At 37.4% G+C, this 13,908-nt stretch overlaps 1 protein-coding gene across 1 annotated transcript in view; it reads left to right on the top strand.

Moving 5' to 3' along the window:
* Window positions 1–10,195: 10,195 nt before the first annotated feature.
* Window positions 10,196–13,908, top strand: part of LOC145674237 (uncharacterized) — a 48,609-nt gene continuing 44,896 nt past the window's right edge. Inside the window, exon 1 of the mRNA XM_081744075.1 lies at window positions 10,196–10,241. Coding sequence (XP_081600201.1) covers window positions 10,196–10,241 — 46 coding nt within the window. The remainder of the gene's footprint in view (window positions 10,242–13,908) is intronic.

Here is a 13,908-nt window from a genome sequence, read left to right as displayed (position 1 = left end):
GGATCTTAGATCTAGAATGAAGCTCAAAGTAGTGTTTGTTCTTGTTTTATTTCGCAGCTAACATATTGTAAAATTCTGCTAAAGCAAAGAGAAAGTAGAGCAATTACACACGGGAATGAATTTTCTCCTACAACCAGTTTCATTATGAATCTTCCTATAAAAAACGATGTAATACAGTTTCACTAAACAAGTAAAAAGTTCATTAGGGTGATTAGGTATACCAAAGACTAGTCAGCCTAGGGAAGGATTCCCCACAAACTCTGCTGTAAGCTAAGCGATGCGGAGTAGGATTCTCAATGTTCCACTGGGTGAAAAAAAGAGATCGAAATCCCACAGAGCTCCACTGCAAGCTAAGAGAGTAGGAGTGACTAGCCGATACTGATATCTGTTGTTTGATCCTCGGAATTTTAGAGCTCCTTCTGGGTAGAGGTGGCGCTGTTGTATCTCTTCAATCATGTGATACAGTGGTGAGGAAGGATCCTGTGTTACATTTATCAAAAGGTTCCAGAATGCCAATTTCTCGCACAGTGCGAGTGGTCACGTACTGTAGATCGTCAGTTTCCTCACCGTTGCTAATCTAGTATAAAAATCAGACATGACGTGTTTTTATTGCACTTACAGTATAATTCAATTTTTTAAATAATGGATTAATAGGGTGTTAATTTGTTACTTATTTGCATGGAGCTAATGGAACAGCTACAGTAGTCTACAATAGTGTTGGTAAATGTTCAACGATTCGGTGCTACATATACAATTTCTGCGCCTCACTAAGATCTTAGTGTTAAATATTTCTACAAATGATTGTGTAAGTCGTTAGTTGTAATGTTAAATGCATCATTGGATTGTTATACATTTCTATAGATTTAGTACAAGGATGACTCAGAGAAAAGTTACACATGTTTCCTGAAACGAAGTGTGTTGCAAGTAAAATTCTGCGTTTTATTTGGATGTTTCCACTCTTTTGGATCACCCTGTAGTCATTTAATTGTGTAAGAATAATTATACAGTTAGTAATATTAGTTAAGCTATTGTTAACACATAGTAGTAATAGTACTAGTAGTAGTACTATAATATGATATATAGCTGTGGGGATGTTAGTGGTACTATCCAGCAGCATACTTTTGAATATTGATGGGGGTCAAAATTATCCACTGACCTAATACTTTCACTTTTTTGTTTGTATACTGGTATACAATTCTTTGAAATATATACATTAGTTAAACCTAGGACGACAATTGCAATTGCCGCTCCCCAAAAGACGCCCTGGTCTTATCACAAGCTCACAAGATTACACTGTTTGCGATGGTCCGATTTGTCTAGTGATACAGTTAGGAAATACAGGTATTTCAAAAAATATTTAAAAATATTTCAAGCCCATCCGAAATTAGATTTTACTTAGTGCATCTACTAATTAAATTTTCTCCTATTACCCATTATTATGACTACCTATTGTGACTTTCTATTATGACTTCTTATTATGATTACCATGTACTCGGAAATACATATTCACCTAAACTTATAAAAAATAAAATGTTTAGTATGTCGTTTGAGTTAAATTCTTGCTGAATCAAACTTTCTTAGAGGTCGTCTAAATCATTTTTATTTTGCGCTTTTTTTAAAAAACAAATTTAAAACGCTTTCTTACCCCAAAAAAGTAAGATTATTTCCGTCTTAGTTAAAATTGTTATTAACAAACATTAGTCCGTATATTTGAATCTTTAAAATTTGCTCCTGAATATATATTTGGAAGTCAGTGCCTGTGTTTGGAAGTCAGTGCCTGTGGGAGTATCACCATTGATTTCAGCGACCGCAAAAACTATGGATTTAATACTAATATCGGTCATTTTGGGCTATTTTTACATGTCTGGGTGTCCCCCCCCCCCACACCGCTTACTCCCGACCTGAGTACAATTGTAACTAAATTTGCAAGTAATCGCTAATGGAAGTGTCACCATTGATTTCAGCACCCGCGAAAACTATGGATTTGACACTAATATCTGCCATTTTGGGTTACTTTTATATGTTTCGGTATCCTACTCCCCCCCCCCCGGTGACCACCGGCCCGGAGCCGAATAGCGTGAATTTGGAAGTTAATGCGATCGTAGTTTCACCATTGATTTCAGCGACCGCGAAAACTAAGAATTCGATACTAATATCGGCCATTTTCTACTACTTTTGCACGTCCCGGTAAACGCCCCCTGAGACCCCACTGGTTCGCATTTTAACAAAAACGTTTAACTCTGGTCTGGAACCTGCATCAAGGTATTCGTGACTAAAATTTGGTAACTCTAGGTCTATTTGTCTGGTTCCCAACCCGGTTCCAGTAAACGACCCCCTGACCCCCCTGGTTCGAAATTTGGAAAAAGAGCTTCGTCTTGATCTGGGACCTGGGCCAAGGTACCCCTGACCAAAATTTGGTATATCTCGATTCACTCGTCTGGTCCCCAGGCCGCACACAGACAGACAGACAGACACACGAACAAACTCTTTATTTTATTTATATTAGATAAAATAGGAAAATTAAAACAAGCGGATTGACCCGAGTTTTACTGTACAAATTGGTGAGAGTTTGTACTCAGTACAATACTATGACATTATTACAACATTTACAACATTATTATATCTGAAAAACTTTTTAAAAAAGGGGTATTTTTTAGATAATGGTTTAGTATCAAAATGTTGATTTTGCTTACTTGACATCAGACTAGAGAATATGATTTTATTATAGAAAACATTTATCGCGTATTTTACTCAATACTTACTTTTCACTCTTTCAATTTGACTATTAATCTAATTTATTTCTGTTACGTTAATGCAAATTACAATTACTAAATATTTTATTTCTAAAAATGTGTACGTAAGAAAGTAAAAAGGACAAGAGTTTTATTGAATTTAATGCACTAAATCTCAGGACATCTACGGGAAGAAAATAGAATAAGTGTCATTACACACAGTTTCGTCAAATTGTTTTGTGTATAAATTCTTTAGCTCCGAACATTTAATTATGATGATGAGACACTGACAATGTCAGCTCTTATTCTTTGGGGGCAATCAGAGGTGCAGGTTTTTTTGGGGGGAGGGGAGAAGAGACAGATTTTGTATACTGAAATGATAAGATTATATTTCTTGTCTTACATTAAAATGTGTCTGGAGGAGTCACGTCCACATTGCAGAAACGAGCTCCTTCGTGGCTAAGTGGTAAGCGTACGCGCCTTCGGCGTGGGAGACCCGGGTTCGATTCCCAGCGGGAGCTCATGTGATTCGGATTCCACATTACGCAGGAGGTCCACGTCTCATAAAGCCTTGTTGCTGAAAGAGACGATAAAATAAAATCAACTCAACTCAACATTGCAGAAACACAAAAAATATGTCAATATATAGTGTTTAATTAGTGTTGATTAGTGTTTAAGTCCATAGAATTAGTATTCGTATTATTCGAGATATATATACTAGTCGCCAGGGGTGCATCCAAATATTTTGTTGAGACTGGTCCAAGCTTTGAGGGGAGGCCTAATACTACAAGCTACTACATCTACATAATACTGAATGGGTGTTATTCTGCACTTAAAAGAAATGGTAAGTAATTGTCAACTACTTCCATGTATATTTTCATTTTTTTTAAAAAATGATAGAGCTGGATTGTTTTTATGAGAGAAAGTGTAAGATCAAATTTTCATGCTACATCAGTCATTTCCCTGATAAACAAGTATAGTTTTCTTGAAAAAAAAAGTGTACAAATGCATGTTGAATTAGGAAGTATTGGGTGTGTACAAAACCTCCCTCCTCCGTGGAAGAGCCTCTGCTAGCCACAAAGATGAGTGGACCAACTTCACACTTTCTAAAAGTGGCCTACAAATCAAAATTAAACTGCACAGTGTTTTAGTGTTTAATTAGTGCTTTCCATCCAATATAGTTCAGAAATTAGTGCTCAACAGTGAATGGGTCATGTGGCACATTTATATTTGGGGTATATGTTAAAATGTTCCAAACACTTTGAAAAAAAATAAATTTCTTTCTGGTCAGAATTTAGTAACCGATTAGTGCTTTTATATCCCCTGTAGTCCCAAAATTAGTACTCAATTAAATAAAGGCATAGGCTTATATTTATGTTTGGGATACACGTGAAGTTGGCTCAACTACCATAAAAAATATAAAGATTTCTGCTCTTTCTCTGCAACCTGAAAACTTCCAGCAGGAATGAAGATAAATGGTTGAAACGTTGTTATTATTTATTTTTTTCTTTTAATTTGATGTAAAAATTCAGCTGCAAAAGCGACTGATATTAATGTCAACTCCATAGTTTTCGGAATCCATAAACTGATTGTGGCGTTTCCTAAGCTCATAAAGGCCAAAATCTGCTACCAGTGAGGGGAAGACTCCCTAACACACCTAGGAAGAGTAGGAGAAGTAACACATAAAACTTACCGAAAACGGCCGATATAAGTGACAAATCCGTAGTTTTCGAAGTCACTGAGATGAAGAGTGACACTTCCGAGTTCATTTTATTCTAAACTCTGTTGTTATTGGTATTCCTGAGGGGAGGTAGAATAGTGGCATGTAAAAATATTTAAGAACAACCTGGTAAATAAATTTAAAAATTATCCATAAATATTTTAATATTTATCAAAGGGACTAGTTTGTTTGGTGGTCCTCGTATTCTTTAAGTTGAAACGTAATTTAACGTGCAAGAAATTAAAATCTTAAAGACAAATTTAAGAACTTGCCAAATATATACTAATTAATTTATCAATATGTTTAACTTTGTTCACTTGACGTGATTCCACACTATGTTTCCAATTAAGGAAGGACACATCGTGAGCTTTACATGATATTTTCTTCTGAAATATTTAATTCGGTAACGTTAAAGGAAATTACAGTTATTAAATATATTTTAATTATAAAGTTGTAATATGGAGCACAACTCATATACATACATATATATATATATATATATATATATATATATATATATATATATATATATATATATATATATATATATATATATTCATGAACGCAAAACATTTCATAAACGATATCTATGAATGAAGTAGAGCTTGTAACAGCTTCATAGGATCAAAATGACTGAAATTTTTCCGCTAGAGTTTTAAGTTAGGATTGGACAAAACCGGTTTCTATAAAGAGAGGAAATCGGTTTGTATATACAAAAACCCGAAACGGGTTTATATAGAAACTCGAGCCCGATTTAAAATCGAAACCGGTTTTTGATGGAAAACTGTAACCGGTTTAGAATCCAAAACCTGTTTTCTATAGAAAACTGAAATTCTGAGAAACGTTTTTTGCGTCTACCACTATTTTAAATACGGCAAACACATGACCATAGTGCGGAGAAGGGGATGCAAATGCAAATGCAGTTTTGCAAATGATTCAGAGTACAGAAAACGAAATTTTAGTTTTACGTCACACGATTATGCCAGGTGGATTAAAGGGGACGGTGATGATGAGAAATGAATGAAATGGTGGAATGAAGAAAGTTGGATGAAATTGGAGAACCCCGAGAAACCCAACGCACACGGTGTTTGTCCACCACAAAGCTCATTTGGCGCGAGCTGAGATCGAACCAAGGGCTCCACGCACCAGTGGTAAACGCTTTACCACTGCGCCACCGGAGCCCCAATTCAGAGTACAGAAACTATAAATTGATAAGGTGATTGCACGAACACAATCTAGAGCATTTGTGAATATTTAAAGATTTGCAAATCATTACACAATATAAACGAAAAATAATATTTTAAATGTTGTTGTTAAATGAGAACAGGATCCTGAGAAGAATATTCGGACCCAAGAGGAACGAGAATGGGGAATGGCGGAAGCTTCATAACGAGGAACTACATAGATTATACGGTTTACCCAACATTGTTAGGGTCGTCAAGTCTAGGAGGCTTAGGTGGGCAGGTCATGTAGCTAGAATGGAAGAAAGTAGAAACGCTTTCAAAGTATTGACTGGTAGACCCATAGGAAAACGACCATTAGGAAGACCTAGGCGCAGATGGGAGGACAATATTAAGATGGATCTCACAGAGATAGGAATACAAAGTAGAAACTGGATGCAATTAGCTAAGGATAGAAGTCAGTGGATAGCTTTTGTGAACGCGGCACTGAACCTCCGGGTTCCATAGGCCATAGAGTTAGTTAGTTAGTTAGTTTTTTAAATGTTGTTGTATTACACCCTTCGAGAACCTACTGTGACGCAAAGGATTCTGATAACTTCTAGGTGAAATTAGCTTTACAAAACAGAAGGGCAAGAATGTTGTATTTTAACTTACGAGATTTTACGAGAAAAAAATTGAGGCTAGACTAGAAACAATTTATATTATAAAATTGAAAGTGACTATGTTTGTGACCCTTAATCTCCTGAACCGTCTGGCCGATTTCGATCAAATTTTTAACGAAGGTGAGGTTCTGGCCTGGGAGTGTTTTACCTATTCGCTTTGACGGTATAACTTAGGGGCGGGGGAGTAGGGGGACATAGAAGAAAATAAATAAAACTTAATAACAATTGAAATGCATGACCGATCTTGATTAAATTTTCAATTTAGATGAAGTTCAAGGCTGGGATGATTTTTATTGTTTTACTTTGACGGAGCAACGTAGAGGAATGGGTGGAAAGGGAGATAGGCCCTATACAAAAATCAATAAATATAAGAATAAAAGTGAATATGTTCGTAAATGAATTACTTTTGAACCACGCGATCGATCTCAATTAAATTTTCAACATAGATAAGGTTCGGACCTGGGATGTTTTCTTCATTTCACTTTTACTGTGCAACGAAGGGGAGGGGTAGGAGGGCGATATATGTAAAAAAAAAAGGTAAAAATAAAAATGACTGTCATTGTGACTTCGTCATGCTTAAGCCACCCGACCGATCTTTTTGTCATATCACTTTGACGATGTAACTTAAAGGAGGGGAAAAACATTTACAAATGATAGAAAATGACCGATATTAATGTCGAATCTATAGTTTTTGAGGTCGTTGAGATGAACAGTGACACTTCTGATGCCATTTAAATCTAAATTCAGCCCCGCAAAATTGTGGGAGGGGATGGATATATATTAAATCAAAATGACCAATATCAAGGAGGGCTTTAATAATAGTAAAAAATGACTGACTAACGAAACGTGTTACTATTTTTTCTTAATTTAACCCAGCGAAGTGGGTAATTGAGGCTAGTACTTTTGTAATTAATATCTGACGAGACTTCCACAAAATTTACTAGACAAGGCGAGAGAGACTTATTTCTTGTCTCGTCTCATCTCTTGGGTAACATTAGAAAAGTATATCATTAAAAATTTATTATTTTGAGATTAGGTTTGCTATAATTTCAAATTTAAAAAATAACGAGATAATTAAAAAAAAGTATTTACGATGTCAATTTAGAAAAAAGAACTTTGTTCAGGAAATCTGTTTTAGATACGATGTCATCATAGGAAACTGTACATGTTATGTGTTTCAAGTCCTATGAACTTATTTATATCAATTTTACCTTCTTCCCATTCAAGTTACTTCTCTTCTCAGTAGATACGACACAAGCGTACCACATGCAGTTACTTCAGTCGTAGGAAGAACATTGAATATTTATATCAGTGGTACATAAGTACATCACTGATTTCATTTGATTTGATTCTGAGTTTAGTGTTCCGTTCAGCAGCGAGGCTGTGTGAGACGTGGACCTACAGCTAAATGTGGAAATCCTGCCGGAAATCGAGCCTGGATTGCCCACGTGTATGCTAAATGCTTAGCTCAGTGCCTCAGTGGTGCATCCAGACATGCAAGAAGGGGAAATCGCACCAAGATGTAGAATCACTCCCCAAATTTTATCTTATAACTGAAACAAAAACAAGAATCGTGATTAATATGGTCTTACCTTAAATTTCCTCCTCCACGAAATGGAAAAAAATGGAGAAAATACTGATTTCTTTGAAGCAGAAAATTACGTATTATGTGTGACATAATTAGCAACGTCTTAAGAATGAGTATGGGTATGGTGGCAGGTAACAGAGGGAGAGGGCGAAGAAGACTACAATTAATGGACGATATCACAGCAGAGAAATCACACGTGAAGATGAAGAGGTCAGATGAAGTCACTGGAGCATGGAAGCTTCTTAGATGCGGCACGTGGCCTGTCAATAATGGCAGAATACCTATGATGATGATGATGATAAGAAGAGAGAAATACATACAAACACAAAGGAATTAAAGAGCCATGCGCGCAACCAGAAATTTCGAGGAGGAGGGGTTCGAAGTCGGAAAATTGGATTGTGTTCGAACCTGACGGATTCCTCGTAAGTACATCCCTGATGCAACACAACACGAGTATATTATTTTAATAGAGTTACGAAAAATGAAATGAAATGGAATCTTTGGGTTTTACGTCCCACGATTATGCCAGCTAGCTAAAGGAATCATTGATGATTAGAAATGAATGAAATGGTGGAATCAGGAAGTGGGAATAAAAGGGAAAACTCCGAGGAAGCCCACGCACACGGTGTTTGTCCAGCACAAAGTTCACTTGACGCGAGCTGGGATTGAACCAGGAGCACCATGCAGCAGAGGTGAACGCTCTACCACTGATCCACCATGGCTCCTAATAGAGTTACGAAGTTTTATAGGATTCAGTCATAGCGAACACCCTGTCGATACGCCCTAGTATGGAAAGAACAATTGAAGGGCCCTCTGCAATAACAAGGTAATTGAAAAATGGAAGTTCTGAGTTACAAAGCTTATACACTTAGTTAAAGTGCAACTCGCTAATTAACAGAAGTAAATTTGTGTATATATGCTTGTAGAGAAAAGTGATGTAGCACCTGATCTGTCCTTTGGAGCATAAAATTTCGAATAGCGAAAATGTGGAATAATAAAAAAACGAAGGTGCAAAAGTGAGCATTTACCTTGTTATTGCATAACCTAAACTAACAGTGAAAAGAAAAGGGACAGTAGGAACACATAACGATGTGTGTGACAATCTTTATGTATCGCAACACACGAGAATAAAAACTGAGCGTTGTACAGTAGGGTGCATCGAATTTCCACTTTTTTTGAAATTAGCTTACCCTTAGTGATATTTTTTTTGCGAAATGGGCTCCATATAACGTGTAAAAAATTGCAAGTCGATTGGTCAATATCTTTAGTTGCCACCAACGGCTGAAAATTTTTAAATTTTGTTATAAAATAAATGTTATTTTTAAAAAATGTAAAATATGTACTTTTATGAAATATGGTTATCCTATGTGGTTTTGTTTCTGTAAAAAAAAAGTCTATATTTTACGTGAAAAAAATTTCAGCTTGATGAGTCAAGTCATTCAGGTGCCACCAGTGGCTTATAATATGCACAAATGTGTCCCTACTTTTTCATTTCTTAAAATTAAGTTGCATTGTTTGTAATTCATCTGGATCGTTAATTAGATAAGAAAGCTTTTGTTTTACATCTGCAGCTGTTTTGCTTATTTCCAAAGATTAATGATAGAAATAACCCAGAACTCACCGCTACAGTTCGAGTTCCGCCAACTCGTATATACTAATGTTGCATATGGTAGTGCAAATTCATATCGTTACTCTTTTACCTCAAATTGTGTTTTGTATTAAATTCTGGTAGGTTTTCTATTGATTGTAGTGCTGCTAGGACAAATCTATGTCGTGCTTCTTGCCCACATACCGCTAAAGCCGCTTCTGTCTCCAACTTCACCATTCTTTCTACAGCGCGAGTGCGACAGGGTAAGGATGTAATAGATTCATCAGCCATTAGAGCCATCTTTACATTTTCTCTTAGCTTCTGCAGGCTCAAGTGTTTCGTCAGTGGTGGCTCCATCAGCGTGCATGTTGACCAATTAATCATATCAACATAGTTTGTCGCTTCTAATTTGATTTCAGGGACGACGAATTCTCGTACCGGTACGCGATCACCAGATTGGGTCGTTTGTCTTGCTTTTAGGACTCGCCTCCAGCCAAGCTCTCGTACTTTAGCATCTTGGTCAGTCAACATTGATAGAAGTAGGTTCTCAGGATGGCCGTACCACGCATTTCTAAGGATCACTGGATGAATTTTCCTGTATTTCGCTTCCATGTGGCGAGAAGTCGTGAAAAGGTGCCACAAATGACGAGCTCCTTCTGCACACGATGGATTACGGATCACAGCAAACCAGAGTGGCGCGTAGACCATCATGATGTACTGGACGATGGTTTTAAGTTCTTCAGTGAGTTCTTTTGTTCCTACGTACAAACGTAAGACTCTACTGTATTTGCTGTAGTTAGCCAACTGGCTTGATGAATTTTACCAGACTTCATGTGAGCTAACCCAACGGGGCATTCTCCTGAAGAAACCGCTTGGAAGATATTTAGCAAATATTTTTGATCCGTGCTTAATGCATCCTCAGTGAAGTTGAGGTCCCAGTCTACTGGAACGGGCTGAAAATTCCGGAGTGGCAACTCTTCACATGTTGGAAGTGCTGATCCTATTGGTTCTCTAAATGTATTTGGTCCAGGAGACTTGCCGTCTATAAATTCAATCAAATGTCGAAATCGGAGCTCATTCGTGTGTATCATACAGACGATTCTCTGAAGGGGTTCGTTCAGGAAGACTTCAATATATGCCATCGCACCATTCTTTCGACCAGTGTTGTTAGTACTACCGTCGCAACCCAAAAAACAGATCGGACAGGGGGATATTTTGATGAACAAAGAACTTTGTGATGGCAGCCCGTATGCTCTCTCCTCTTCCAGATGAAGGAGAGACGTGGCCAAGATAGTTCGTTCCTGGCTCCTGTAGCAGTACGTAGTGATCTTCTTTTTGCATTATTCGGTGGTTGATGCCGTCTTTAGTCTCAAGGGTGAGAGTCTGATTCTTTCTTCCGTCGAAGTATAACGCTTTTACTTTGGTCGATTCAAGCGATGTACTCGACTCTTCAATGATGGCGTTTCCTAAGGATTTCTTCTCTCTCCGAATCTTGCTTTTGTCGATCACCTTCTGCTTATGAACTGGGGTAACCAGTCCGATATCTACCAAAAGCGACGAAGCGATAATTGCGGCCTTGCGGTCTGATATATTACATCTATATAGTGTATTGAAGAATGTCGGCGACCTAACTTTCATTTGTTTAGAAGGGCTAGTCTTCTTTTTTTTAAGCGCAGAAAGAAATTTGACAGAGGAATCTGACTCTTCTCCCGTTCATTTTGTAAAGGGACACTATCGTTTTCTCTTCTGGAACTACTAATTTCATTGGGCTTTGGTTGATTTTTCTGGCCTCGATATTTTCGCAATAAATGTTTGACAAGTTTCTGTTTCTCCTTTCTATAAAGTCCTGCCATACCCATCTGTCGGGTGGTTCTCTGGTCAATTAAAAATTAAACCTTCAATTTAGGCACTTTCTTCTCTCTCGCAGAAGTGCAAGCAACCGAATCGATGCATTTGCAAGAAACGATATCAAACAAAGTTTTGCTGGCGAACTCCTGGAATTCTGCAACTTTGGAAGCAAAGAAACGGGTTTGTCCTTAAACTTTTGCAGCTGACGGACCTTTTTTTGATAATGTAAAATCAATGCTATAACCCATTGCTCGCTCAAATAACTGCACCGCTGATTAATGCATTTTCCCAAATTTGAATTACTTTCCTTACCACTGAATGAGCTAGCACCTTAGCAGAGGGGTCCTTCTGAAATGCTGCTTCCCATTTCATGTTCTCTCTTTCCCACAAGAATTGCTTAAGAACACCAGCGATTGTTGGAAGCTGATTAAAAGTGAATTCTACAGGGGATCCAATGACATTATGGACAAAGTTCCTTACATTCAAACGTGGCTTCTTCTTAGGTGACATCTTTACGAACACTTGATAGTTTATTCACCGAAACCAATTTTGAACAGTTAGACATTTTTGTCAACGCAAGACCTCAACAAACTTGCGTACCATTGGAATGACGAACTGACACAATCAATGACTGCCGACAAGCACAAGTAGGACGCAATCCTTCAAAAACGCACACAAATGCACACGTATTTTCACTTAAACACAATCAGCAACGTAAACAGTTTCCACATCAAACACCAGTTTTTCTGTCTAGAAAGCAACGCAAAATTACTCCTAATCTCATCTCCAGACACACTAACAAGGAGTCACTTTTTTTCTTTTCTCTCGATGCTATTCCAGTTTTAATTTTACGACAAACTAGTTTTGGGGCGACTTCATTCTATGCAGTGCAGGTGTATTATCGAAAGGAGTCTTTCTACAAAAATAATTAGTTGTTATTTTTCTTTTTCGCGCTACGAACAGAAGCTGGACAACTACCGGTATGTGTCTTATTTGATAACATTCAATCTACTGTAAAGTCTGATTTTTTACCTAATTAACTGTTTATAAGAGATGAAAACTCGATTTGTCTTACAAAACACTGAATAAAATATATATTTTTTTTTGGGGGGGGGGGTGTTATCCAAATTTTAACAAGCCGGTAGCACCTGAAGGACTTGACCGATCAAGCTGAATTTTTTTCACGTAAAATATGTAGATTTCTGCCGAAAGTAACTACTAAGGGTAAAATGTTTTCGTAAAAGTAAATATGTATATATATATATTTTTTAAATGTATTTCTTAACAAATTTTTGAAACTTTAGGCCGTTACTGGCACCTAAAGAAATTAACTAATCGGCCTGCGATTTTCTATGTGACATATAGAGACCATTTCGCAAAAAAATTTCGCTAAGGGTAAGCTGATTTAAAAAAAAATGTGGAAATTCGATGCACCCTATTGTACAGTGGCGTATCCAGGGGGCGATTGGGGCAATCGCCCACCTCCCCCAGAAGAAGAAACTTTCTTATTTTTTATATAAATATAACCCATCCCAGAGTTGTAAGCAACAAAATCTGGAAACTACAAGGTCCTGAGTCCTTTTTAGATTCAGAATCAGGGAGCACAGATAAAAAAAAAAAAAAAAAGTTGTGCTCCGCTCGTTCTTGTAAAACTGCTGTTTGGCAAGAGTAACAAATCATATCAGAGCTTCCACATTGTTCTTTGGATTCTTCATTTAAGGTTTGGCTGGTTTCTTAAGGAATAACAGAATGGTGTCCAGTGGTGGTGCCTGCAATGAATAAGCTTTTTTTCTCCTACACCATTATACGTTTACGAAACAGACACAGATCTATGTGGGGGGTTTCATCCCCTTACCTCTTGCCCGATTTACTAGTAACTCCGAAAACTGGATTCGAATTAGATATATCCAAATTAGAAATGATAACTTTTGATTTTCAAATCCGAAATGTCAAATCCCGATTTAAATCTGAATGCGAATATCCGAAATTCGAGTTTTTCAAACCCCGAATATTCCAATTTTTTTTTTTTTTTTTTTTGACAGCGCTGTTTGAATTTCCGTATTAACATCGAAGAAGAAAAAAACACTGCATTTCGTCCTGATTTTGCTATATTTCTTTGCCAGAGTTCACGATTTATCTTTCTCTTTCATCCCTTCCTCATCTGTCATTCTGATTCGACTGCTTCGATTTTGTCCATTTCGAAACAAAATGGTCAAGTATGTCTTCGTACCAGTGCTTTCACTTGAACCGACCCTTGAAAACAAAGTTAAAGGCACGCCGCGTCGCGTCCTTGCATCTACCAGTCGTGCTTCACTAGCCGCACACAGCGGCGCCCTCTGTTATCCTCATCGGGAAATGGCAACTCGGTGGAGATGAATAGTGCTTTTCTCACAACAGATGCTTCGAATATGCACTAGAGATGACGGAAAAGGAAAGGAAAAAATCTTTGAGTTTTACGTCCCACGCTTATGCCGGTTAGGCTAAAGGAGACGGTGATGATGAGAGATGAGTGAAATGGTGGAATGAAGAAAGTGGGAGGAAACGGGAGAACCCCGAGAAAACCCACGAGCACGGTGTTTGTCCACCACA

The sequence above is a fragment of the Thermobia domestica genome, chromosome 17 (assembly GCF_964235325.1).
Source record: "Thermobia domestica chromosome 17, izTheDome1.hap1.1, whole genome shotgun sequence".
NCBI classification, from domain to species: Eukaryota; Metazoa; Arthropoda; class Insecta; order Zygentoma; family Lepismatidae; genus Thermobia; species Thermobia domestica.
This window is presented reverse-complemented; position numbering and strand designations above follow the sequence as displayed.